Source organism: Cyrtonyx montezumae, unplaced genomic scaffold, assembly GCF_038088225.1.
Source record: "Cyrtonyx montezumae isolate F1298 unplaced genomic scaffold, pur_monq_1.0 scaffold_8, whole genome shotgun sequence".
Lineage (NCBI taxonomy): Eukaryota > Metazoa > Chordata > Aves > Galliformes > Odontophoridae > Cyrtonyx > Cyrtonyx montezumae.
Window position 1 is genome coordinate 28,690,475 of NW_027072089.1, and position 25,285 is coordinate 28,715,759.

General features: G+C 36.1%; 1 protein-coding gene across 3 annotated transcripts in view; it reads right to left on the reverse strand.

Annotated features, from left to right (window-relative positions):
- Positions 1 to 1,584: 1,584 nt before the first annotated feature.
- HNF4G (hepatocyte nuclear factor 4 gamma) overlaps positions 1,585 to 25,285 on the reverse strand; it is a 62,661-nt gene continuing 38,960 nt past the window's right edge. The window contains exons 1-10 of one of the 3 annotated variants that reach the window (XM_065752167.1): positions 22,169 to 22,626; positions 19,095 to 19,263; positions 16,999 to 17,093; positions 13,521 to 13,627; positions 9,795 to 9,950; positions 5,750 to 5,837; positions 3,587 to 3,739; positions 3,149 to 3,385; positions 2,550 to 2,672; positions 1,585 to 2,180 (exon numbers count right to left, since the gene is read on the reverse strand). In XM_065752167.1, the coding sequence (XP_065608239.1) occupies positions 2,062 to 2,180; positions 2,550 to 2,672; positions 3,149 to 3,385; positions 3,587 to 3,739; positions 5,750 to 5,837; positions 9,795 to 9,950; positions 13,521 to 13,627; positions 16,999 to 17,093; positions 19,095 to 19,263; positions 22,169 to 22,286 (1,365 nt within the window). In that variant the 5' untranslated portion in view covers positions 22,287 to 22,626 and the 3' untranslated portion in view covers positions 1,585 to 2,061. Of the gene's footprint in view, positions 2,181 to 2,549; positions 2,673 to 3,148; positions 3,386 to 3,586; positions 3,740 to 5,749; positions 5,838 to 9,794; positions 9,951 to 13,520; positions 13,628 to 16,998; positions 17,094 to 19,094; positions 19,264 to 22,168; positions 22,627 to 25,285 lie in introns of those variants that run through there. The other 2 variants (XM_065752168.1, XM_065752169.1) reach the window with 2 other exon arrangements.

The window sequence follows — 25,285 nt, forward strand, 5'->3', positions numbered from 1 at the left end:
TCTTTCATCAGCCCAAACAGGTGGAAGTCAAAAGGCACCAAATCTGGACTATAATGGTGGGTGTGAGAAGACAGTCCAGCTAAGATTGGTAGTGTGTTCTGTGATCTTCAAACTGGTATGGGACCTGGCATTATTGTTCTCTGGTCTGACTCCAGCAGTTTGAGTCTTTGGCTTAATCAGCATCACGATGTACTGGTCAGAGCTAATGGTTTATCCAGAAGGATCACCCTTTCTCTGTCCCAAAAGACAGTGCACATCACTTTTCCTGCTGAGGGTTGCATCTTGAACATTTTCTTCAGTAGAGAATTCACATCTTCACTCCATGGACTGCCATTTTGACTCAGGCTCACAGTGGTGACACCATGTCTTGTCACTGGCAATAATGTGATCCAGGAAACTGTCACCTTCAGCCTGTACTTGTTCAATAGAACCCAACATACTTGTGTATGGTATTTAGTTTTTTTTTTCCCAGTTCCTGTGTAAGCATTTTTGGGACCCACCTGCCATAAACTTTGCAATGTTCCAATGTTGCCACCATTTCCAACATATTGAAGCTGATACTCAGCTCCACATACAGCTTCCCAGTTGTATTCTATCAATTCACACAGATGATCTGAGTTGCTCTTTATTTTGTAGTGTTACAGCTGTGTATCGCTGCCTGTAATGTGTCTTGTCTTTCATGTTGCTGTCACCACTGCTGCAATGCACTACACATCACTGTGCTCACACCCACTGTTTGGCCTCCATAAACATTAGAAAGTGTTGATGAATATCAATAAGTGCAATTTTTTCCACATGGCGGAATTCAATTCCATATTTTTGCTTTATACACACTTCCATGTCAGATATCATTTTGTCAGACTCCCCCTCTGCGGCCATCTTTCACACAATAAAACATAATGAAATACTGGTGATAAGGTTTGATCTCTTCTGCTATACCACCCACATCCAACTCTGCCATTGCGGGCCAACATAATAAAATAGGAGGTATTACTTTCAGAGCAGCCCTGATACAATTATTCTGTAAGAAAATATTAGAGTGATTGCTAGTGCATTCACCAGCCAGTTAGACAAATAATACAATGGCTACATTTACATTAGTAAGCTAAAGAGTACAAAGTCTATATACTCCAATCTTGAGGTCAACTGACATGGCCTAGCCATGCTCCTATAGTTACTCTCCGTAAAGAAAGATGGCAGTATTCAAAGTGCATAGTGAAAAGTCCCAATAAATTGCATGAGAAATAGTCCTGACCATTAAAAATAATCCAGACTCCTTTCTAACTTTTTTAGTAATATAAATGGTAGCACTCTGGTGTCTGCATCCATGCCTAGGCACTGTCTCATTGAGTAGTATAGACATTACTGTGTATGTAGATTTCAAAAAGTTCTCAAACATCTTTGCACGTGGCAAGCCCTCCCTCTGATTCATACAGATTGGTTAGCAGGGAGGATTCAACTCTTTTGTTAAAATTTTACTTGAGAGAGATGATTCTTTCAAAAAAGTAATTCTTAAAAGTTATTGAATATTTCTATCTATTCAGTATTTCCTCATTTTTCTTTAGTACATGTGCTTTGTTTGTGGAATCTTGGCTTTGGTTTGACTAACCCGCTTTTCCATATCTACAATTCACAGCTAAACAAGCCCTAGCCAGTACAGTCATAATGAAGAAAAAAAAAGTTATATACACAAATGAAACAATAATATTAAGATGACAACTAAAACAGAAAATAAAAAATGAATCTGTGCAGTTAAGAGATCTAAAAATAATATCAATCTTTATACATTTTTGTCAGACTACAGTATCCACAGTTACAGCTCTGCCTAGCAGTCAGAACAGTGAGTATTAATTTCCAAATCATAAAGGGTTTTAAGAAACACCCACAGTAGTGGCTGGTGAGGAAATAATCTCCTTTATCATCCTGAGATTTTAAATGTGCAAGTTTCCTACAAAATTATCTAGTGCATAAAAAGGAAGGAGGAATGGAAGGAGGGAGAACTGGATGGCAAGAATGGGGGAAATAAGGAAGGTAGGAAGAACACGACAAAGGAGAGAAATATCACAATGATTTTTGTTTCAAAATAGACTGCTGTGCAATTACTGAAGCCTGATTTGAAGACATTTTGTATTCTTGTCCAGAGCCTTGAGGAGGGGAAGGTAATGGAGTTTCTGGTGTTGCTGAAAAAGAATTCAGAAAGAATTGCACTTTTTTTTTTTTTTTTAATTCTGTCTTGTTCTGCATGCATATATACATACTATTGACCCCAACTAAAGTTGTTCTATGTTTATCCTGCCAAGCAAACAGGACATTACTGGAGATTTCAGCTTATTAGAAACTGTGCATGTAAAACCAATGATGCAAATTCTTGAAATTAGATTAAATTCAAGTCAAAGACTCTTCCTTATCACTGTTTACAAATGTGCTTTTCATGCAAAATTATTTTATTCTTCATGGAATAATTAGCACTGACAGGTCACCATTCTAATTAATATTTTTAACTGTAACACTGAAATGTTATGATGGAAGGCTAACTTGCAATTACTTACAAATCTGTTCTGAATGTACAGGAGCAGACATAGAACTTATGAGGATAGTTTGGCCAGTTAATGGATCTTGGGCTAAGTGAGGATGTACTGGATGATGTAAATGACTGGCATCATTAGAAGTACCTGCAAAAATAACATGAGAACATATCAATTCAGAAGAGCAGGTTGTTGCCAGCAATTTATACTGCAATAATTACAATTCTGCAGAGCAAATATTTTGATTGGCAATTTGAATAATTGCCTCTGGGTATTCATTAAACAATTTAAGCAGATTTCAACCACATTAAGCACTGTGTTTATTTGCACTGTTTTGACTACATTAACAGTGGATTTCTTGAAATATTTGTAAGAATTCTGTAATCTGCCACAGGAATTCTATGTCTAGATACCCAGCAAAGAGTGAGAAGTACACAGCACAATCTGAGGTTATATGACTGAGGTAACAACATGAGCAGACAGGAGAAGTATCTTGCTAACAATTATATGACTCGAAGCTCAGCCAGCATGACACTGGTCAAAGTGTTTGCTTATATCATGAATCTCAGTACGCTAAATTCAACTGAATATAATGTGCTCAATTTGAGATGTTGTTAACTTACCTCCCAGTAACATTTCCTGAAGCAAACTGTCAATTTTAACAATTCCAAATAGTTTAACCAGTTGTATTTGCTCAATCATTTGCCAAGTGATACTCTGGAGTGTAGGCAGCAAAAGCAAAAGCTCTCCAAATCTTCCTCGGGAGTCATATTGACGGTCATTGATATAATCTTCTAAACTGATTTGGACTTGGTATCGCATGTTCTTAATCTTCATTGGATTACTCAGGCCTTTTGCATCTGAAAAATGACAAAAGCATACAGTCAACATAAATTTTGATTTTGGAGGAGCATCATACTTTTTTTTTTTTTCATTTTGTTCTTTTCCTTCCAACTAAGTATCATTGAGCAGGTGCTATATCAACAAGAACTCAGTATCGATGTAATCTGAACAAAATTAATAATTAAAAATAATTCTGAGGTATATTTTTAGGAATGTACCTGGATCAAAGAACACAATTGCTTTCAAGCAAGCATACTCATTGTCATCTATCTGAATTTCCTGGAAGGGTCGAACAAGTTCATCTAGGATTCGATTTGCCACTCGGCTGATCTCCACTTCAGTACTGTTACGATGGATTATGTAGTTGTTACCTTGGAGAGAAAGAATAACATGTATACTGATATAAAGATTTAGATGCATTATACGATATGATGAAGATTGTTTTCAAAAATATATTTTATTTTGCTTAATCAAATTAATATTTTTTCATTCAATAGATCTCATTTATAGCATACAAAACTCTCCTGATGCAAACAAACTTATATGTACCAAATACAGCTCTCACCTACTGAATAAACTGTGTGGTTGAATATGCCATCATGTGTAGTTACTTATTAGTCCACAGCACTGAGATGGACATCTGAATGCACAAGCATGGAATAAGCAAGCCTTAACACAAAAGAAATAGTAAACTGATCTAACTTTTTTTCTCCCTCATTATATCCCAAGATGAATAATGAGGATTTGTCAATGGACAAAAAGCCTTTTTCTCAGAGAAATCACCAGGAATGCTTCTCTACCCAACAGGTGCTCCAGTAGAAGCATCAGAAAACCATCAGTAAACAATCAATTTTGCCTCTTCTTTTCATTTGAAATTTCCATTTTGGGAAAATCATCATCATATATTAATTCAACTACTGTACAAGAAAGCATCTAACATAAGTGGAGAGAACGGTGGGAAGACCACATAGCTCCCAGAAGCCATAAAGTCATTTTTGAAAGAAAAGTTGACGATCATATCACAAGAGATCTATTTCAAAATTACTCAAACTATACAGATATCTACCTTGAAATATCAGAAATAAGCATAGCCTCAGACAGTTTCTCTTTTCAATATGTATGCTGATTCTGGCAATGCTGACTATAATTTTCTGCTTTTTATTTTCTCATTATTTTTTCTTATCAATCCCGATAAAACTGCATTATTTATGTTAATTTTGTCAGTAAAATGACAGACATAGAAAGAACTAGATCAAAGAAGTCATCTCTATAGTTTCTAATTTGAAAATATTGCTGATGCCAGTAATATCTTCAGAGCAAGCCCATTCTGTCCCTTTCACTTTCTGCTATGTGTGAGAGGAAGTTCAAGCTGAATCACAGCTATAGAAAGGCAAACCCAAAGAAGTAGCAGAAAACTCCCTCGTACTACAACACTAATGAATAAACAAGTTTGAGTTAATGTTCTGCATAGTCTTGACTCACATCAGCTGTCCAAAAAGATGTAATAACTTTCTTACAAAATAGCCAGAGAACTTAACATACTAAATGAGAATATTTTTTGTAGGGTGCCCTTTAGACTTGCAGACCACAGCATCAGAGATTGCTAGCAAATCTCATCAGACCATTATGCACATAGGCACACATCTCATCATGACTGTGCCTCTCTGTTGTGTGACTTAAGGGAAGACTTGCTTCCACAGTGGGACAACGTTCCCTCTGCTAACAGCTGTGGTCTCTATATGAACGAACAAAGGTTATGATCAAGAATATGCTTGTTGTGTGATTTGTTACACAACACTCACATTGTTCCATAGATGTACCTATATCCAACATGGCAGGGGAAAACAGGATGGCTCTTTGCATTATCACACATTGCAGCTGTCAAAACAGCAGTGAAAGAGATGCTGGGAAAGGGAGTTGCAGGGAACACGCCACTGTCCACTTTTGTAGCCTATAGGATCTTCTATAACCATGTCTGAAGAGCTCTTAGGAAAGAAGCAACTAATGGTTTTCATGATGACTGAAATTATTAAATGAATCTCCCCTCTTAAATGAAGGTTTCTTATGTGATTTTGGTACTGGTGGTGGTTTTTCTTGTTATTGCATTGTGGGTTTTGTTTGTTTGTTTGTTTTTCTGCATGGGACAAAGATACCAAAAATTATGCTAATGTAAGGAAACTAGTTGCTAGCAAATCTCTAAATTGTGGTCCCTGGGATCCTGCTTTTTCTGGAACAGGACTCATAACATGATGCCTTTAATGGCTATATAGCATTCATAGAATGTTTTAATTATACCAGAACAGTTGTCCCACTTAAATGACTATATATAGTTGCTAGAGTACTATAACATCATTATTAATTGAGATAAAGCCAATATTTACCTAAAAGTAAAATGTCCTTATATGCCATGGATCGTTTTGCTGCTCCAAGCAACAGGTGTTCCCCAGCATGTGCTCTTAGCAGTGCAACCTTAGAAAAAACAAAAAACAAACAAACAAACAAAACAGGCTCATTAGAAAATAAAGCACAATAAATGAGCATGCATATTAACATGAGTACCTTCAGCTATACATACTGTTAAGATCATATGTTAAAATGTAAAGTAAATATAAAAACCTTCAATTGTACAGCATTGTATTATAATATTATTATAAAATTATTGTACTTCTTCAGTTTCAGCAGGTATAAAAATCTATTAACCACTTCTCAATCAGTAAAATTCTTGTATTTATTCCCTTCATTTACAAATTTTGCTCTGAAATTTTAGGTTGGTGCCAAAGACTCGAGTGGGCTAGAATGAACCATAGTGGTAAATTCTTCACTGTCACTCCTTCATTTTTGGCAACAAAACTGTATGCATTACATAAAATAGCTTCTTTCCCCAACACAGTCAGATATGCTAAAATATACATTGTGATAAACAATGAGGGTTAATTTAGGTTTAATGAGGGTTAAAGGTTAATTTAAAATGTGATCATTAGTTTACTCTTTGTCATCTATTTACTTTTCTTTTTAAAATATGCTTGAAGCTTCAGCGCTGACCTCTATTCACAAAATTTCTCTTTGCAAGCAATTATTTTCTTACTAAGCCAAACCCATTCTTTGTGGGTGATGTAAAGGAACGCAGTATCTAGGAATACTTAACGTATTAAGAGTCATCAGACTCTCAGTAGAGGTAACTTAATGAACACTGGCTTACTCCATGGTCTGATTCCAAAATCAGGAACTGTTTGTCCCAAATGAGATAATTTATGCGATTAAAAACACACAATGCCCATTAGAAAGAATAAATAAATAAGTAAATAGGTATTTATTTTAACTCCTTTTAACTGCTGGCTGTCTCAGGTCACCTCTTTGTCTCACATGTGCCTTAACTTGATAACCATGAGGATCTGCTCCATGATCTTCCCAGGCACAGAATGAGACTCAATGGCCTGCAGTTCCTCAGGGTCATCCTTTCTCTCTTTCTTAAAAATGGGAGTAATGTTTCCCTTTTTGCAGTCACTGGGAGTTCACCTGACAGCCATGATTTTTCAAATATGATGGAGAGAGGCTCAACAACCACATCGGCAATCCCTCTCAGAACCCTGGGAGGCATATCATACCCATGGACTTACATACATTCAGTTTCATGAGGAGGTCTCCATCCCACTGATAGAGTGGGATGAAATCCATTCCTCTCACCCACAACTAGAGGATTAGGGTCCTGGCAGACATGGGGAGCCTGGCCACCAGTGAAAACCAAGGCAAATGACTTATGAGCAACTCAGCTTTTTCCACGTCTGAGGAAGCCAGCTCCCCATCCCCATTAACTGGAGGAGAACACTCTCCTTGGTCTGTATTTTCCTGCCCCTGTAACCGTAGAACCCTTTGTTACTTTTCACATCCCTTGCCAAGATCAGCTCCATCTGCACCTTGGCTTTCCTGATCTTATCCCTGTACATGAGGACATTTCTGAATTCTTCCCAGGCTAACACAACCCTGCTTTCACTTCCTGTACGCCACCCTCAGCTTAAGCTGCAGGTCCTTGCTCAGCCACACTGGTTTCCCACCTCCTGTGCTCAATTTCTTTGCTGAGGGATGGAAAGCTCATGTGCTTGAAGAAAAATGTCCTTAAAGAGCTGCCAGCTCTGTTCTGTTCCTACACCCTTAAGAACAGTTTCCCAGGAGACCCCATCCAGCAGTTCCTTGAGCAGCCAGAATCTTGGTATCCTGGAGTTCAGGGTCCTGACTCTATTTTTTTGCAAGGCCTGCATTCCTTCAGGTTACTAATTCCACCGGGGCATAATCACTACAGTCCAGGCTGCCTCAATGCTCTTCTCTGTATTAGTGAGCATCAAGTCCAGTAAGGCTTCACCTTGGGTCAGTTCAACTAGTTACCTGGGTCTCAAACAGACTCCAGGAATCTCCTAGATTGTCTGCCACCCACCATGCTGTTATCTCAGCAGATATCTGAATGGTTGAAATCCCCCATCATGACAAGAGCCTGTGAGCATGACACATCCCAGCTGAAGGCCTCATCAACAGGCACCTCCTGATCAGGTGGCCTGTAGACTCCAACGACTTCACATCCTTTACTAGACTGATCTCTGATTTTAACCCATAAGCTCTCAACCCGGTCATAGCTATCACTCAGACAATTCTTTACAATCTATCTACTTCCTAATGTAAAGAGCAAACCCCCTCCCCTCCTACCCCGCTTGTCCTTTCTGAAGAGCCTGTAGCCCTCAACACAGTGTGCCAGTCATGAGATTTGTCCCACCACATTTCTGTGATGGCAACCAGATCATAATTTTCCAAGCACATCAGTTTCCAACTCCTTCTACTTATTTCCCATACTGCATGCATTAACATAAAGACACTTCAGCTGAGCTTTCTAGCAAAATATCTTTCTAGAAGAGCCCTTCCTCAGACCTCTGAAAGAAAACTGAAACCCTCCCCACTGCTTCACAATGAGAGCTGCTTATAGCCTAGCAGCCTGGTCAAGGTCAAGGGGTGGGCAGCGCCAGCTCCACCTCTGCTAGCTCAGCAGCTTGCCCACAAACTGCCAGCCCCCAGCACAGGTGTAGTCTTATTGCAGACTCCAAAAAAGCCATAAAAAGAGCTTTTTTGGCATTTTTACTTTAGATCCTGTGCCCAGTGCAGTCTTACCTGCCTTGAAGCTGGTCTCTGCATATGCACTTTTCAAGTAGTGCTCAAGTGTTTTCAGCCTTATCTCTTATCTATCTGTACTGATGCTTTTTGTTTGTTTAAATTTAAATAAAGACAGTAACTTCTTAATGATATCTGATCCTTTCCATATTTTCATGTTATCTTAGCAAATTGCTTTCACTGTCTTTGTGGAACGCTGCATTTAAAGATCTCACACTACTTTTCTCCTTTTACATGAACAGATTTTTGATTTGCCTGCTGAGTTTGTGCACATGTACCATATTCCGTGGGTCTGCAAAGATATCAAGGTATTAATGTGGGAGTATCTCCTGTGTCAGAATCAACTGCATATTCCTAAGAAAGAGTATAAAAGGGAACAGACACAGTTTTAATTTCAAACTCAAAGTTTATCTAACCTTCTTTGTTAAAAACTGAAGGACTAAAGAGAGGAAAAAAAAAAAAGAGGAATTACTCAATTTCACTTCTCAAAGTAATTTTCAAGCTGAATCAGATGTCACTGGATTAGAATCAGAAGATACTGAGCCATGAATTAACCTTCTATCTGGGCAGCTGATGTCAAGACATTCTACCACAATGTTAAGACACTGATTCTAAGTGCTCCAACACAGCTGGCTCTGAAATCCACTAAACGTTAGGTGTATTACAAATGTGATGATAAGTCAGACCTCTGTAATAAAAGCCCTGAAGAACTGTTCAAATTTTGATAATTTTTTTTCTCTACGCTTTTGTCATTTACAATATAATTCAGTACATTATATCGTATGAAGTATTACTATAGAGTAACATCAGCATGTGTTTGGTATTTGCTGAAGATTCTTATGGCTTTTATTTTTTGCAAGCAGAGAAAATCTGCTTCAAATTAAACAACAGGCTGTCTTAAACTAAATTATAATGAAAGATGGACATAAAATAAAAAAGCAGAAAAAAAATTTATGTTTTACAAGATTTTTTTCATTTCCGCATTCAACTTGGTATTTCTGCTTCCAAAAGAATACAGAAAACACAAAATACTAATGACTGCTGGTTTGCTGAAGATACTATTCCTTCTTTTAACAGGCTAGAGCCATATCAAATCCCTCAATTTTTCTATGGTGGTGTTACTTCAAAATCAAAAAAAGAAAATGGTCTAAAATCGGGCATCTAGTGTCCAGCTGTATTTGATCAGGCATTGCATTATTGTTTTCTCTTAAAACTAAAATATCACAGAAATAAAAAGATGCTTATTAATGTTCTCTCCTTGGTCTCATCTTGTACCTGGTCATCCAGTGGTAATTCACAGAACCCAGGAATATATTTAGCCCATTCCACCAGGACCAAAAGTTGTTGCTTCATAGATTCACAGACATCACTAATACCAGCAATTTTCTTAGCATTTATGTCTGTGCTTGCACCAGGACTGGAGATTGAGATCTGGACATATTGAAAGAAAAAAATTAATAATGTTGAATTTCATATAATTGCATTTTCAGAGCAAACTAAGAAAAAAAAATGACAGCAGTTATCACATAAGAAATTCCTTGACCATTCAGATAGTATAGATATAATTGTCTGTACATAAATTCATATTCATACCATGGTACAATCGCTCCTCATTCAAAAATATTATTTGTAAAGATTCTGAAGTCTTCATTTGGGATGGTTTTGTTTTCTTTAGGTTGGGTTTTTATTTTTTCCCTTTAAAATGGCCATCACTTATTTCAGGAAAAAAAAAAAAAGGAAGAGTTCATGTGCAATAAAATGAAGGGCAAAGAAAGAAAGAGATAAATGGGTAGCATGTTTTTCTAGTGAAAAGTATCAATAACTCCAGAAATTAAAATAGGGACAGAACAACATAATGTACAAGACCAGTGAAACAGTTTCACTTTACATCTTATTTAAGAAGGGACACTCAAGAAATCCAATGATTTGATTACGCCTGCGACCCCTCTTCTATTTCCCCACTCCAGCCCCTAAAAAAAAATAACAATAAACTTTGATTGTTTTTTAGCTTCAAATTTCAGGATTGTGGATACTATTTAGGTTGACTCCTACCATATCTCCCTCAATCTCAGATCTATGTTAAATCACCCATTGGGAACCATGGTGAAATCCCATTATCCTTGGATGATCAAAGGGAGTTGCACTTCTGAACTAAAGTCCAGCACTTCCTACATAATTCAGTAGCCTAAAACACTGAAAACAGCTTAGATAGTAATGGCACTTAACCATCTGAACATCAGTTCTCAGGAGAATTCAGCAGCCAATCAGATGAAAAAAAGTCTTTAGACATAATTCAAAGGCTGTGATGTAGGAAAAGAGAGTTATTGTCTCTTTGTAGGCAGACCATTTATTAAATCCTTGTTGTAAACATGAGTCTATGAGTCTATCTGACATCTCTTCTACAAAAACAAAGTTGAAAATACTGAGTATCGTTCACATAAGAATAATTTAGTCTAGAAAAACCAAATACCAAAAGAGACTAACAAAACTCAACATATTTCATTCTTTACAGAAAAGTAACTCATGAACCTGAAACACACTCCATCCTTTAATATCCTAAGCTATAAAACTTTATAAATTACAAGATTTTGGACTGTGTGCTGAAATCACTTGGTGAACTTCTGTTGGGATTTCATTATGAACTCCTTAGACTGCATCTCTTAACACAGACATGAAGTAGAGAACTTTCCTCTTTCTCCATTGCTCCTCCATTCTGAGTTGCAGAAATGTGTCATCAGCTTGATGAACAAAACAACATAACGTTATATTCCTATCATCCTGACAATCACAGAATCATAGAATCATAGGGGTTGGAAGGGACCTCAAGAGATCATCGAGTCAGTGACATATCTTATTTGAGAGTATATCATGTCCCTCTCACATTTACATGATCCAAGAACTTTTAACTGTGGGAGAAGAATTTTACTTGCACAATTTTCTCCTCACAAGTAATCCTCAGGGATGAAATAAATTATTTTCCCAATTTTAGTACAAAAATTGAAAGATGAAAGAATGCCACCTTCTTCCTCATTTTCAAAGCTCAAGTACTTACCCAGTACTGAACTTGGTGTTTCTGGACAAAACCCTAGACACAAGCCAGCACTGTGCACCTGCAGACCAAAAGGCCAGCAGTATCCTGGGCTGCATCAAAATAGTAGTGGCCAGCAGGGCAAGAGAGGTGACTGACCCCCTCTACTCAGCCCTTGTGAGCCCGTCTGGAGTACTGCATCCAAGCCTGGGGCCCCTAGCACAAGAAAGATGTGAAGCTGTTGTGGGTCCAGAGGAGGGCCATGATGAGATGATGAGAGAGCTGGAGCACCTTTTATGGAGAAAGGCTGAGGGAGCTGGGCTTGTCTAGCTTGAAGAAGAAAGGGCTCCAGGGAGACCTCATTGAGGCCTTCCAGTATTTAAAGGGAGATTATTAACAGGAGGGAAAACATTTTTTTACACAGTGACAGGAAAATGGGGAACAGATTTAACTAAAAGAAGGGAGATTTAGGTTCGGTGGCAGGAGGAAACTTCTTTGAACATGGTAAGGCAGTGGAACAGGTTGCCCAGTGAAGCTGTGGAAGCCTCATCCCTGAAGGTGTTCAAAGCCAGGTTGGATGGGGCTCTGGGCAGCTTGATATGGTGGGTGGCAACCCTGCCCATGGCAAGGGGTTTGGAACGAGATTGTCTTGGAGTGCCTTCCAACCCAAGCCCTTCTATGATATGATGTGTGACACTACCAACCTCTTGAAATTTCTTCTCAGGACTGAACTCCTATTACAGGCCCATTCAACTGAGGCAACAACAAGGACCTCTAGAACTTGACTTTTCCATCACATTAATATCATCCCTTGGCCTTTAAGGTTTGGCACATTGGAAGCAATTCTCTTTTACTACAACATACTAGACAATAGGAATAATAAATTTTTGTGTGAATGAACAAGGTTGTGTTTTAGAACAGGAGTCTACCAACTGTCAAGAACTTTGTGTCAGAAAAGACTGAGGATGTGATTCTGTTTAAGAAAGCTCTTATTCCTGAATTGTGTGCTGCAGTTGGAAATGATTAAGGGACTGACACACACACACGCACACTAAAAAGCATAATAAGCAAGTTCAAAAAATTACTAAGGAGGTAAGATAGGTATATTTTTCATAGTGCATAGATATGAAAGGTAGGAAGGCTATTATGTTCATGTGCCCAGGCACGCAGTATCTGCCAAAGACTATCACCCAGTAATTCCTGCATCAATTCTTTACAGGCAGTTCCACCCTAAGAGAGATACTACTAAAGGATGAGATTACAAAACATTTGGGGATGTATAAATCAGTCAACATGAAATCATAAAGGTGGCAGTTAAATTCTAAGTTAGCAAGAGGTGCAAGAATGCAGAATCAATGACCATGATTTATCTGAGTTGCAGAAAAGGACTGGAGACTATTCCATTCAGCAATTGATTTAATAGGGAAAAAAAGGAAAAAGAGAAAAAAAGAAAATGAAGTTCAGATGAGACAAAGAAAATTTAAAAGAAAGCTGTAAATAGATTTTGCAGTTGGAACACTTCTGTTTGCTTTACTTTTAATACATAAGGATATTGAAAATGGGGTTTTCAAAAGAATGTAAGGAAATGAGTGTCCACATCCATTGGAAATGTAATGGGTTTGGGCAATTTTTTCACTAATGTTTCAGAGGAAGGCAAGCCTCAAGAATAGATAGGTGCCACCAGCTGCCTGAGAGAGCAACTGATTTAAAAGCAGTAAGAACCATAAAGCTTTATTAAGAAAGGTGCCTCAGACATATTGTCCAGGGCAAATTAGAAATTTTATATTGAATTTGCTTTAAGAATGAGTTCTGTTACTGATTCTTTATTGGAAAGAAGAAACTGGGTATATTTTTGAAGTAGGAAAAAAGTGATCTCTAAAATTATATTGAATACAAAAGAGAATCTGTAAGTGTTTAACAACAGAAAATATTTTCTTGAAGTCATTAAAGAATTTTATGGAAGATATCAGTACCTGACGGGAAAGTGTCTCAGCTTGTGACAGTGTGCTAATAGAGGGAATGTTGCAGCCATCAAAAGTATTTCTTCTTGTACTTATCCTGTCCCGTTCATTTTGTACAGCTGGAAGAGAATAATTGTCTCATTTATTGACTTGTAAACACTGCCACACAATATCATTACAGAGGTTTGCTAGATAATTATGAGAAGTATGACATTCAAAAAACCTTGTGCTTTCAGCTCTGAGTAACGCGAAGGAATGACAATACACATTCATGGTCCTTATCCACATAATGATGTTTGCCTATAAAACTAAATAAACTAATTGTAGCTAGAAACTGATCTTCAGTAAATGAGCCTTTTTGATAATGGTAGAAATGGACATCTCTGTACTGCTGATTAGGTCAAGATGTACAGATGAAAAATGTCTGAGTGAAAGGTAGTCTCCTGTGAGAAACCTTGATGAATATGAATAATGAACTAAATACTGTAGTAAAATAATTTTAGGATTTAAATCCAATGCTCCTCTATGACAATGAATTCCTAGCTAGTTTTACAGAACATTAATAAGTAAAATAATTAATGAAAAAAAGGAGCCAAAAAGGTTCCAGACAGGTAGCTTTCGTCCCATAGGGGGGAAGAAAAGGTAGTTGAAAGGACTGCAAATATGGAATCCTTAATCAGTACATGCAAGGCTTATGAAGCAACAAGGATTACTTCTGAATTCAAGGAAGAATGAAAAATAAAACTATCAAACAAATATTTCTAAAACCTAGAGCATGTCCAAGGTTCGGCCAAGAAAGAAAAAAAAAAAAATTATACTGATCAAAATATTCTTTACTGTGCAAGGAATCTCATCATCTTTTAAGAGCAGCAACTTTATTTCCAAAGATATGTTGCTGCTTTGTGAGAAACACTGTGAGTAGTTCCAAAGGCTTCAATAAAAAAAGAAAATAAATAAATAAAGAACTGAATAGTTTTCAGGGTTTATTGGAACAATGCACGTAGTTGAGGTGTAGTAACTTTTTGCCAAGGACAATCCATGATGGGCCTTTTATTAAAGTCACAATAAGAAATGTTGTGTAGTGATAAACACAAAGTACTAAATATGCATGAAGAGGTGAGACAAAAAATATAACCTTTTTTAAAAAGAATGGAGAATAAACACTTTTATCTCAGAAGCTTAGTGTCACATAGCTAATTAAAATAATGTCAGTACTAAGTAATATTAATAAAATAGTAAGCTATTCTGCCAATTGCTAGTGAAAGTCACTAGCAGCACACTTGAGAATCATAGGCAAATGCCTCTATTCTTTTGAGAATGCATAATTTCAGATAGACTGAATTGTCTATGTTTCTAGAGCCTTTATTCAGACTCCATAAGGAAGGGGGAATATTTGCTCAAAGAGGGCTTGTATAGCCTCTACCAGCTGAAGCCCTTTTAGCCTTTGCCCTGAAGGAAAGAAAGTGATTTGCCTGGAAACAGTGAGAATATGTCATACAGACTATGCTACACTTCAGCTATAAGAGATAGCCTTATAGTGTAGAGAAGTCTATATCAGCATATGAGCAGTGAAATCTACAGTTCAGTCTCTTGAATTATTTTACTGCTGGGAAGCCTTGAATAAACATGACTAGGGTATAGGGAAAAATGAAAGCTTTATAGGTAGTGGAACTGAAAGAGGCAGAACAGCGTAAATGAGATTAAAATTCTGAACAGAATGTATATTTTCATTTATAAACATGAGTCAGCATTATGCCCTTTGGTCATATTAGCTAACTATGCACTGGGCTTCCCAATATGCAAGAGACACTGGAAAACTGGGACTAGTGGAGGGCTATGGTGCTGTAACCCACATGATGTCAAAGGTAAGGCAGAGTTGTTGTTTTTATAGGAAAGAGAGGACCAAGTTGGAGGTGGTCTAATTTCAGAAGACCCAGATTCTTCTCACACGCACAGTGAAAGGCCAAGGCAGTAGAAACAACACTATTTGCAAAATGAAACATTCCAGTTAGATATTACAAAGAAAATCTTCACAATGAGGGCTGTCAAACAATGGAAGAAGTTGCTGACAAATGTTGAGAAATGCCCACTCATAGGGACTATCTAAACCTGGCTGGACAGAGTTCTCAGCAACCTGACTGAACTAGAAGTTATCTCTGTTTTAAATGGGGGCATTGGCCAGATGACTTCCAGATGTCCCTTCTGAGATAAAATGTTCTTTATTTCCCATTTTTGAAAGTCTACAAAGCTTTGCTTTTTGCAGAAGTTACAGGGCTGCTGTGTATATGAAGGTCTTCCCTTTTTTTCAGATCAGATTAATAATACATACCCAACATGTTGCTGATTTTAATTAAAATTCCAGAAGATTCAACTGTGTTCCACAAAAACATCAAACCTATTTCATACAACCACAGTACTACCTATTTAGTGAGAATATCCATCTGTAGTTGCAAGGTAAAAAAATCCTGTTATTCTACAACTTGAACAATAGCATAGCAGTATGATGGTACAGATACTTAAAAGCATAAAGAAACAGCTTCCTTCATCTTAGGAAAGCTATGTCTAGACTAAAACTGATACAGACTAGTTACAGTACAGGACAGTCATGCACTCCCATTGTAGACTGGCTTTCCAGAAGACATATCATGCTCCAAATAAAACAGGTTGCAAAGAAACACAGAAAACAGAAATTTTGCAATGAGAGAATCCTTTCTGACTGCTTATTTGAACCAGACCAGGACACTTTTTGCCACTACATTATAAATGAAAGCGAAGCAACAAGCCAGCAAGTTGGTACAAAAATTCTCTGATATTCCTACTGCCGTTCTTTTGCTATTGCTCTGCTAACACAGTTGTCTGATCCTTCCATTTCCATATCCATGCTAGGTCACATTTGTCAGGTGGATACATAAGTATCTTTTCTCACATACACATAAGTGTATCTCACATACTGGTATTAAATCCCAGTGAGATTAGAACTATTTCTGATTGCTGACACTTCACTAACAGCTACTGCAGTTAACTCACTCATCTTCTTTAAGAGTTTCAAACATATAAAATTGAGGAAATAATAAGCAAGTCAGCCCTGTAGCTTAGGTAGGGTAGAAACACAATGATAAGTGCATATTTTATGACTCAAATTTAGAAAAAAAAAACACATAAATTAGAATTGAAGTCCTGTGCTTTGAAATTTTTCAGGCATATGTCTCAGTATTTAGAAAGCAATGAATTTTGGAGCCAGATGCATGGATTAAGCAGTTGAGATTCACTTTTAACCTGTCAGGTTTGATAATGTCCGAAGTGTCAAAACTGTTTACCCACCTGAAAATTAGATGATAAATACTTCACCTCAGTATAAAAGTAATTCTCCATTATGTGGGCACTACAGCAGATTTTCCATTTAATTACTCTGCTGTTAATTTTTTTGGAATGTTGATTACATTTTTAGATTAATTCTCTCAGCATATCAAATAATAAATGACTCTATTACCTTCTTTTTTCATTCCTGCTCGAAAACATTTTTTTAAACGACAATATCTGCATTGATTCCTTTTGTCCTTGTCAACAACACATTGCCGGTTGAATCTATCAGAGACAGAAAAGGGTAAACATACGAAGCATTAATAAAACACCACTTGGTTATGAAGAGAAAAACTAACTAATGTGTGCTCTCAGAATTATTTCTATAACCAAAGAATTTTTTCTGTTGTTTTTCTCCCTGTCAGTCAGACTTGAAAGATTTCATACCTCCTTATTTTGCAGGCACATGTGTTCATGTATGTATAAAATATGTATTAGAATGAGTATGGACGGAATATTTTTGAGTTATGCTTTATTGTGAGATACAAAAGTAATTGCCTACACAGAAAGGGGTGGAATGAAGTGCTACAAATAGGAAAAGGACAGGATAATTGATGAAAATGTCAACTGTCACCAGCATAAAGCAGCCAACCCATTCCTGCAAAACTAGTATCTTTGGTCGGCAGTTTACTTCTAGGAGCTAACAAATGATTAAGTTATCTGTAATATCATTACTGATGACAAATTAAACTTGAAACAGGAGGAAATAAAACAACTGAATACCACAATAAAATAAAGACGCAGAAACACAAAGAGTGTGACACTGCAAGAAAGCTTTCCTAGGCCTCATGCACATTCACAGATGTTCCTAAGGAATATGTTTGTGAGGCATCCCCTCCTCACCATTCGCTTTTGCCTTTTTTTGTGTGTGCATGCATTAAATAAATAGATCTACCTTCTTCACAGTTCTACTTGGAGTCAGTTATATCAGCTCTTCTTACACCATTCTAGAAGCATGTCTATGACTATGGCAGATCAGCGAGCCTTATACATCCACTACAAGAATATTAAGTATCTAAGGAAGAGTGGAACAAGCAACATTTCCAGCAACAAGGCTAAAAAGAAAGTTTTCAGTTTCATCTATCTGTCTAAACTCACAAATATATTCTGTGCATGGCTCTTAACTGACATCTTAAGGACTCAGGCACGCACAGAGCAATTCCTCAAACATGGTACACATACCTGCAGAATGACAATTTGGGCAGCTAGGCACACAGCAATTAGCAGGTTGCCGTTCAGATTGACAAGGAGGGTAATGGTCACTAAAAGGAGCAGTACATCACTGAAGGGGGAAGGTGCATATGTACTTGACCTGTCTAAAAAAAGACTCATAAGTTTTAGTTTTTCTCCTCAGAAACTGAGGAGAACAATTTTAAGACTAAAAAATCAGTTAATAATCACACTTTCTACATTGATTTTTTTTCTCATTTTCTTTTTTTTTTTTTTTTTATTTTCTTTACAGGGGATGCCATTTTAGTCTTTGTCCTAGGCACTCTAGTCTGGGTGTCCCTGCTGGAGCAAAGAGGTTAGACCAGATAACCTCCAGAGGTCTTTTCCAACCTCAGCTGTTCTGTATTTCTGCAGTTCTTTGTAATCATAAATAAAAGACTGAGACTGCACTTCAGTAATGCAGCGATGTCAACAACATTAAGGGACATGTCGAAACTGATAGAACAGATCTTCCCCATTCCTGAACATCTGTGCTTGTATAAACATTTTTTGCTCTAGTAGTGATAACAACAAGTTAATTCACAGGAAAAAATAAAAAAATAATTTTAAAAAGCTAATATGAAAAATGCATCCTGGCTTTGATCATTCAGTTAGACATCCAAAAAGTGCTGCACTAATGCACATTAAATTGCCGGTAACTTTTGTTTGCAAGTCCAACAGTTGAAAAAAAAAAATCATCAATGAATGTAACACTCGGGAAGCCTTAAATGCTAACTTAACAGGTTGCCTTTAGGAGCATGTATAGTGCTACAAAGATTCCTCATCAGAGAAGCCATTTATAGGTGATTCAGTTCATTACTCCTAAATGAAAGGGATTTTTTTCCACATTGTAAAAACATAACATCATCCGCACACTTCCATCAAAAGTGCTGTTTAGAATTCCTTCAGAAGAAGCTGAAAATACCCCTATGCAAGTCTGAAAATTCTGAAAATGTCTGAAAATAATGTTTGCATGCATTCATTAATTTAGTGCCTCTAGATTAACTTTTTAAATACCTGCATGTATAAACGTGATTTTTCCGTATACTGCGTCTAAAAAATCCTTTGCATCCATCACAACTGGAAGCACCATAATGTTTTCCAGTTGCTCGGTCTCCACATATTGCACAGAGACTGCTGATCCCACCGTCAGTAGCATTCATGTTGAGAGGTTCTCCTGAACTGTCTGAAAAGATGCAAGAACAACATATACAGTTATGAACAAAGCTTTGAAAAAGTAACACATGGAAAATTTATACTTAAAAAATAAGGGTTTCATCTGGTTGTTTTTTGTTGCTTTTGTTGTTTTTCTTTTTTGTTGTTACTATTTATTCAGCACATATCTGATTTTATCTGAGTCATTCTGATGAACACAATCAAATCTACAGAGTCAGGTTAGCAGAATTTATGAGGTTCTCAACAAATAATAATTTTAATTCCAAACTGTTTCAAATTGAAAGGGGTTACAAAGTAAATGTAACTTTGTAGATCTAATTACACACATATTCTAACTAACAAGAAGAGGAACTTTGGCATAAAGCAGCATTACTTACATAGCTGGCAAAGATGTATATCATTTCTAATAGGAGATGGCAGTAATTGTGACTACCATTGAAAGAATCAGTTGTATTAAAAAAACATACAGTAGACTTAAGGAAAGAATGCTAAGAGGACTTAGTTTTACTATCTTGAACAAGTTTTTTAAAGAAAGACTGACTAAAAAGTTGTGTGAGCGCATGTTATCTAAATATGTTTAACACTTAGTCACTGAACATGGTAAACAATACTGAATTAACCTAAAATAAGAACAGTTATATTTATCATCCCTTGAGTCACAAGGCTTAACATACATATTTTCTGAGTAAAGATTTTTTTCTGAGTATGCTTCTGTTCGTATGGGAGGAAAGTTGTATTATCCATTAAACTTTTGTAGTTAATAAAAGAGGGTCACATTACTTAGATATTCAAGCCTGCATTAAGAAGTACATGAGTTTGTGAAGAGTGAACACATTGAAAAGCAGAGCTGTTAATGTTGATAGATGTTGCTTATACTGTAGTAGAGCCATCTGAAGTGTTTCATGCAAAAATACAGCAAAATTTTGTTTACGTCCCAAGGAATTTACAATGCAAATAAAATTCTTTAGACAAAGAGAAAATTACAATCAGCTTTTTCTGTTTTCCAGTGACATAGTTGATTAGAATCACATTTTAAAATGTTCAAATAAAAATTAAATAGGTAAGAATTCATTTCCCTGAGGAGTTTATTGTTGTAAAATTGGGTTTGTTATGACCAAAAAATTATTTTTAAAAATAGTTTACAGGGTAAATATTTAGAAAATATTAAAACTTTACTTTAGAGTTTATTGATTTTGAATCAGTACATATCTGAATAGTTTAAATCTTTAAACTTAATAATGAAATATTTTGTAGCAATATGAATTGTATCTCCTTCCGTCTGTGTTCATGTATATGTGCATACATATATATATATATGGATATACCTGTTTTCTTTGGGTATTATTCTGAAAGAAAATGTCTCAGATATTGACCTGATGTTGCAAAGGTTGTTCAGCAGAAATGTAGAACCTGTCTGAATGCATATAGTTAAATTTCTCTAAAGAGTTCTAATTAAGTTTTGAAAATGCACATATGAAAATTCAGAAGTAGCTCTCAGTTCCTCACTAGCATTGTAGAAGAAAGTCAACCTTTTTTATAAATTCTATCAGAAAATACTTAGGCTAACCTCAAAGCAAACTCTGAAAAGGGCTACACTTAGTAAATAATAGTTGTCAAAGTAATCATTTACAGTGAATAATTTAACTAACCTGATCACTAACACACAACACAGAATAACCTCCCTAATCAGCTTTCACATTCTGTGTAACATTAACAGATCAGAAAGGGTGAGATTCAGCAAAAAAAAAAAAAAAAAAAAAAGACCAATGAAATCACCCATAGTAAAAGGAAATTCAGATAAATGCTCTAAAACTTACATAATCATTGCTGATAGCTTCAAAATCATTTAGGCAGAGAAGGTCTGTTTTTCTTCCTAAATCAATAATAAAATCTACTTTTCTGTTTACTAAGCTGGTTGTAAAGTAACACTAGAAATTCAAATAAAAATTCGAGCCCAATAATAAAAACTAATTTGGATCCTATATGGAATGGATATCTAGATATGGGAATTGCAGGTGCTGAGTATTTTTCCTGCAAATCGTTAAGTATTTGTTCTGCATTTCAACATATACTATATTTCATAAATACTACATCTGTATTAGAAAAAACAACTAAAACAAATTCTCAAATACATTAGATTTGGAAAGACACTTAAAGGGAGTTTAATTCACTTGATACTTTTCTTCATGCTAATAGACTGAAATTACCTCGTTTTGTGAAGTGCTAAAAGATGGCAGAAGGAAACAGTGTGCTTCCTATTTCAAGCATAATTTATTGTTACAATTTCTTGAGGAAAAAAAAAAAAGCATCAAAATATTCTACCTGGTGTTAAAACACTACATTAGCTAAATACCTATAGTTTTCCTCAGCTAAATATAAGCCTGTAGAGAACTAACATGATTTTTAAAAAATCACCCTCGTTCATATATACACATATCTACAATGACTAGTTTAATATTTCAGTCAATAAAATATTAGTCCAACAATCTGTAACCAGGCATTGAGAAGCAGTAGCTAATTTTTTTTTTCATAAACGTTTGGATAATTTTTTTCTGTCTTTCTCAATGTTATATATGAAATATACTTTCATGTCCCAACTGTCAATACTAGTTATTCATTTGTCTTACAGTAAATAAAACAACTGCTGAATACACCATTTTCTTCCTTTGATTAACTGACTGATGACAGTACAGTTCAGTTATTTTATTCCAGATAACCTCTCATACTTTTTTTAATGTTAAAGAATTATAATGTTATTAACTTAGAATTAACTGTGAAGTGTGCAAGAGATTTGCAGTTTGAAAACAAGTCCCAAATGTTCCATTAATAAAACATTTTGTTAACATCTTATAACATTAATAATCTTCACATTTCCCACAAATTGGCATGATTTTGCATCATGGAGCAGAACTCACCACTGCCATTGTACAGAATCTGCATAGTTTCAAACTCCAGTGCGGTGTATGCTGGATCTAAGACTTCACTGTAGTTTGCCATTTCCATGTCTAATATTGGTTCTGAGACCCTCATCATTGAGAGCAAAAACAGTGAAAAAACTGCTCAAGTGTACAGCCTTTCCATTCTGTTTCACAGTGGTTGATTATCCAAAGTTAACTATAACCGTGTCTCTTGCGTGCTACAATGGGAGGAGCTGTAAAACTGCTTCTGCATGCTATATTCTGCCTGCTTCTTTTTTTTTTTTTTTTCTTTTATGATACTGTGCAACCCTTCTGATAATCTTGGAATGCGTTACGGAATTACTTTATCAAAATTACACTGACTCCAGTTCTCGCATGAATTCAGGTACATCCAGGAAGCGTCCTGTCTCCTGACAGCTTCTACACGTTTTGCTGTCAAGTAGTGGTGTAAAAGGTTCTAAACAAAACCATTGTTTTGTGTAAAGAGACTAGATTCATACACCATCTTGCTTTCTCTGTTCTGAAGAGTAGAAGTGCAATACAATTTTGGACTATCCTCAGTTCCCAGATGTCTAGCCTTATTATGTCTATTTTTACAACTATTCATGTTTTTCAACAGTGACAGCAAGGTTGTGCAGGCATGATTAACAAAGACCCGAAGCAACATAAACACTAAAGCAAGAGTCCCTCCCTCCTCTTTACAGTTCCTCCACATCACATACTGCATTGCTTCAGTGGCAGCAGTGGATCTCACATGCGCTCAGAAGATGGCTTCCTGCTCTAGCATTTCTTCATTCAGAGTGTGATGATGTCCTTCTCTGAATGGACGGCAGAGATTTAGGTTAAGTGTATTGCTAGTATACACAACATGTACAAATCCAGACAAACCCCACCTAAGAATTCACTTGAATCTCTGCATGGGATTGCTGAACTTTGCTTGCAAGCCATGTGTTTTTAAATGCTGCATAGCAGAATTTCAAATGTACTTGTTTTGCGAGTGATTCTATACAGAGAACTAATCTTTACACTGCTAAACAACAGTTACACTAAAGATTATATGTATAGGAAAACTTTCTTGTTTAACCAACAAGAACAAATAACTATATGCACAGTACTGAAATGTTTATTTGAATGGAAACTGCTATCACAGGAGGGGGAATGACAGGTTGATAGTGACAGGACAAGGGGGAATGGTTTTAAATTAAGACAGGAGAGATTTAGGTTAGATGTTAGGAGGGAGTTTTTCACTCAGAGGGTGGTGACTATTGGAACAGGTTGCCCATAGGGGTTGTGGATGCCCCATCCCTGGAGGAATTCAAAGCCAGGCTGGATGTGGCTCTGGGCAGCCGGCTCTAGTGGCTGGTGGTCCAGCACATGGCAGGTGGGTTGCAACTCTTTTCATCCTTTTCAACCCTGGCCATTCTATGATTCTATGATCCCATACCTATCTCCAAACGTAAGAGTGATCGTATTCCTTCTTGCACAAGTTCTCTTGTGTATTTTGTAGGGTGCCCTTTTTAATCTACTGCTATATTTCCTGTACTCAACAGAAAACAATATTTGGGAATCTTAGGATTACAACTGAAGTGTTAGAATATTTAATGTCTACAAACATGAAAGAAATTTTACTCGGTAAGTAGCATTTCCCAGTAACAGACTTGTAAAAAGCTTCACTGTATTTTATCCTTATTATTTTTTTCCCACTTTTTAAATGAGCATGCAAAGTGCCTTTGTAAATTAAGATTGATGAAAAGCCGTTTGTTCTTGAAAGCCTTTTTTTGTTTAGGAAATCACAGTAGTTTCATTGTGAGATAGACTCCTATTATACTCGTGTGATCTTTCAGCTTGCAAAGTTTCTTCAATAGCAGAATTTGTTGTAATGAAGTATTTGCTACAAAACTAGTTCTACTTATAAGAATAAAATAATTTATTGCATTACATATGATACTTATAATGATATACAAGTGTTTCATGCTAACTATAATTATCCTATTTTCCTTACTGCATATGTTTTGATAAGATATCCTATAAACAATCTATGACGTTTTATGTCAAAACTATATATTGCTTGAGCTCAAACACATCTTAAGCTAGCTGAATTGTATGAACTGATCAAATCCTGTTATACCCTCCATTGTTTAAAGCACTTCTTCAGTGCTGCCAAAACAAGCCCCTCAGTGACAACTAAAGAGAGTGAATTAATTGACCCTTTGTGATTGCATCATATAAGAACTCATTCCAATTGATTTTTTAATATGGAAAATCGCACACTATAGGGAGGCTATACTATTTTTTCATGTTTTCATAAGGCAATTTCTTACAGTTACATCTTGCATTCATAAAAACCTGTATTTGGGGGGAGTTTTTTGCATCACAAAGCAAATCATGAACAATTAATGTATTCTAAATTACTACTGTAAAATATTTATATGCTTCCTTTCTGTCTTAGGTGAATAACAATGCAGCCCCAGAATTAAGGCCAACAAATATTAGCCTTAGATAAGAAGAAGTTTTAAAACTGTATTGTTAGTCAGGCTACAAAATAGTTTTCAGACTAGTGATAATGTACACTTTAGTAAGAAATGATTTTTCAAAATTAGTTTTTCACTAATTCTGAAGAAATAGAAAGCAGCATTATAATGTACTTGTTCATGAGGTTTTGTTGTGGGTTTTGTTTTTTCTTGCTTTAAATCTGACCTCATAGTCACATACAGAAAGCATTCCAATCTTATCTTTAGGACTATTAACCCTGTTAATTGTTTAGTTCTCCATAATAAATGTAATCATTCTTTCTGGTATAAAATAGTACACAAGCTAATAAAATCAAGGTTATTTCCATAAAATCTTCCTGTAAATGAAAACAGCTCTCAGGTTACTACCACTACTGAATATTTTTTTTAGTAGCAATGCTTTCCCTTATTACTCTAGCTTAGTAAGGTGCTTGCAACAAGATCTTTATTTAAAGGGTTTTTGTGTTTGTTTGTTTCTCATGCATTCTGAATAAGGAATACACATAGGAAATCACAGTATCTCTTTGTTTTGTGAGTGTAGAGAGTTGTAATGGACATACTGCAAAGGAATCCTATTTATGTTAATAAACTGTAATATTTATAA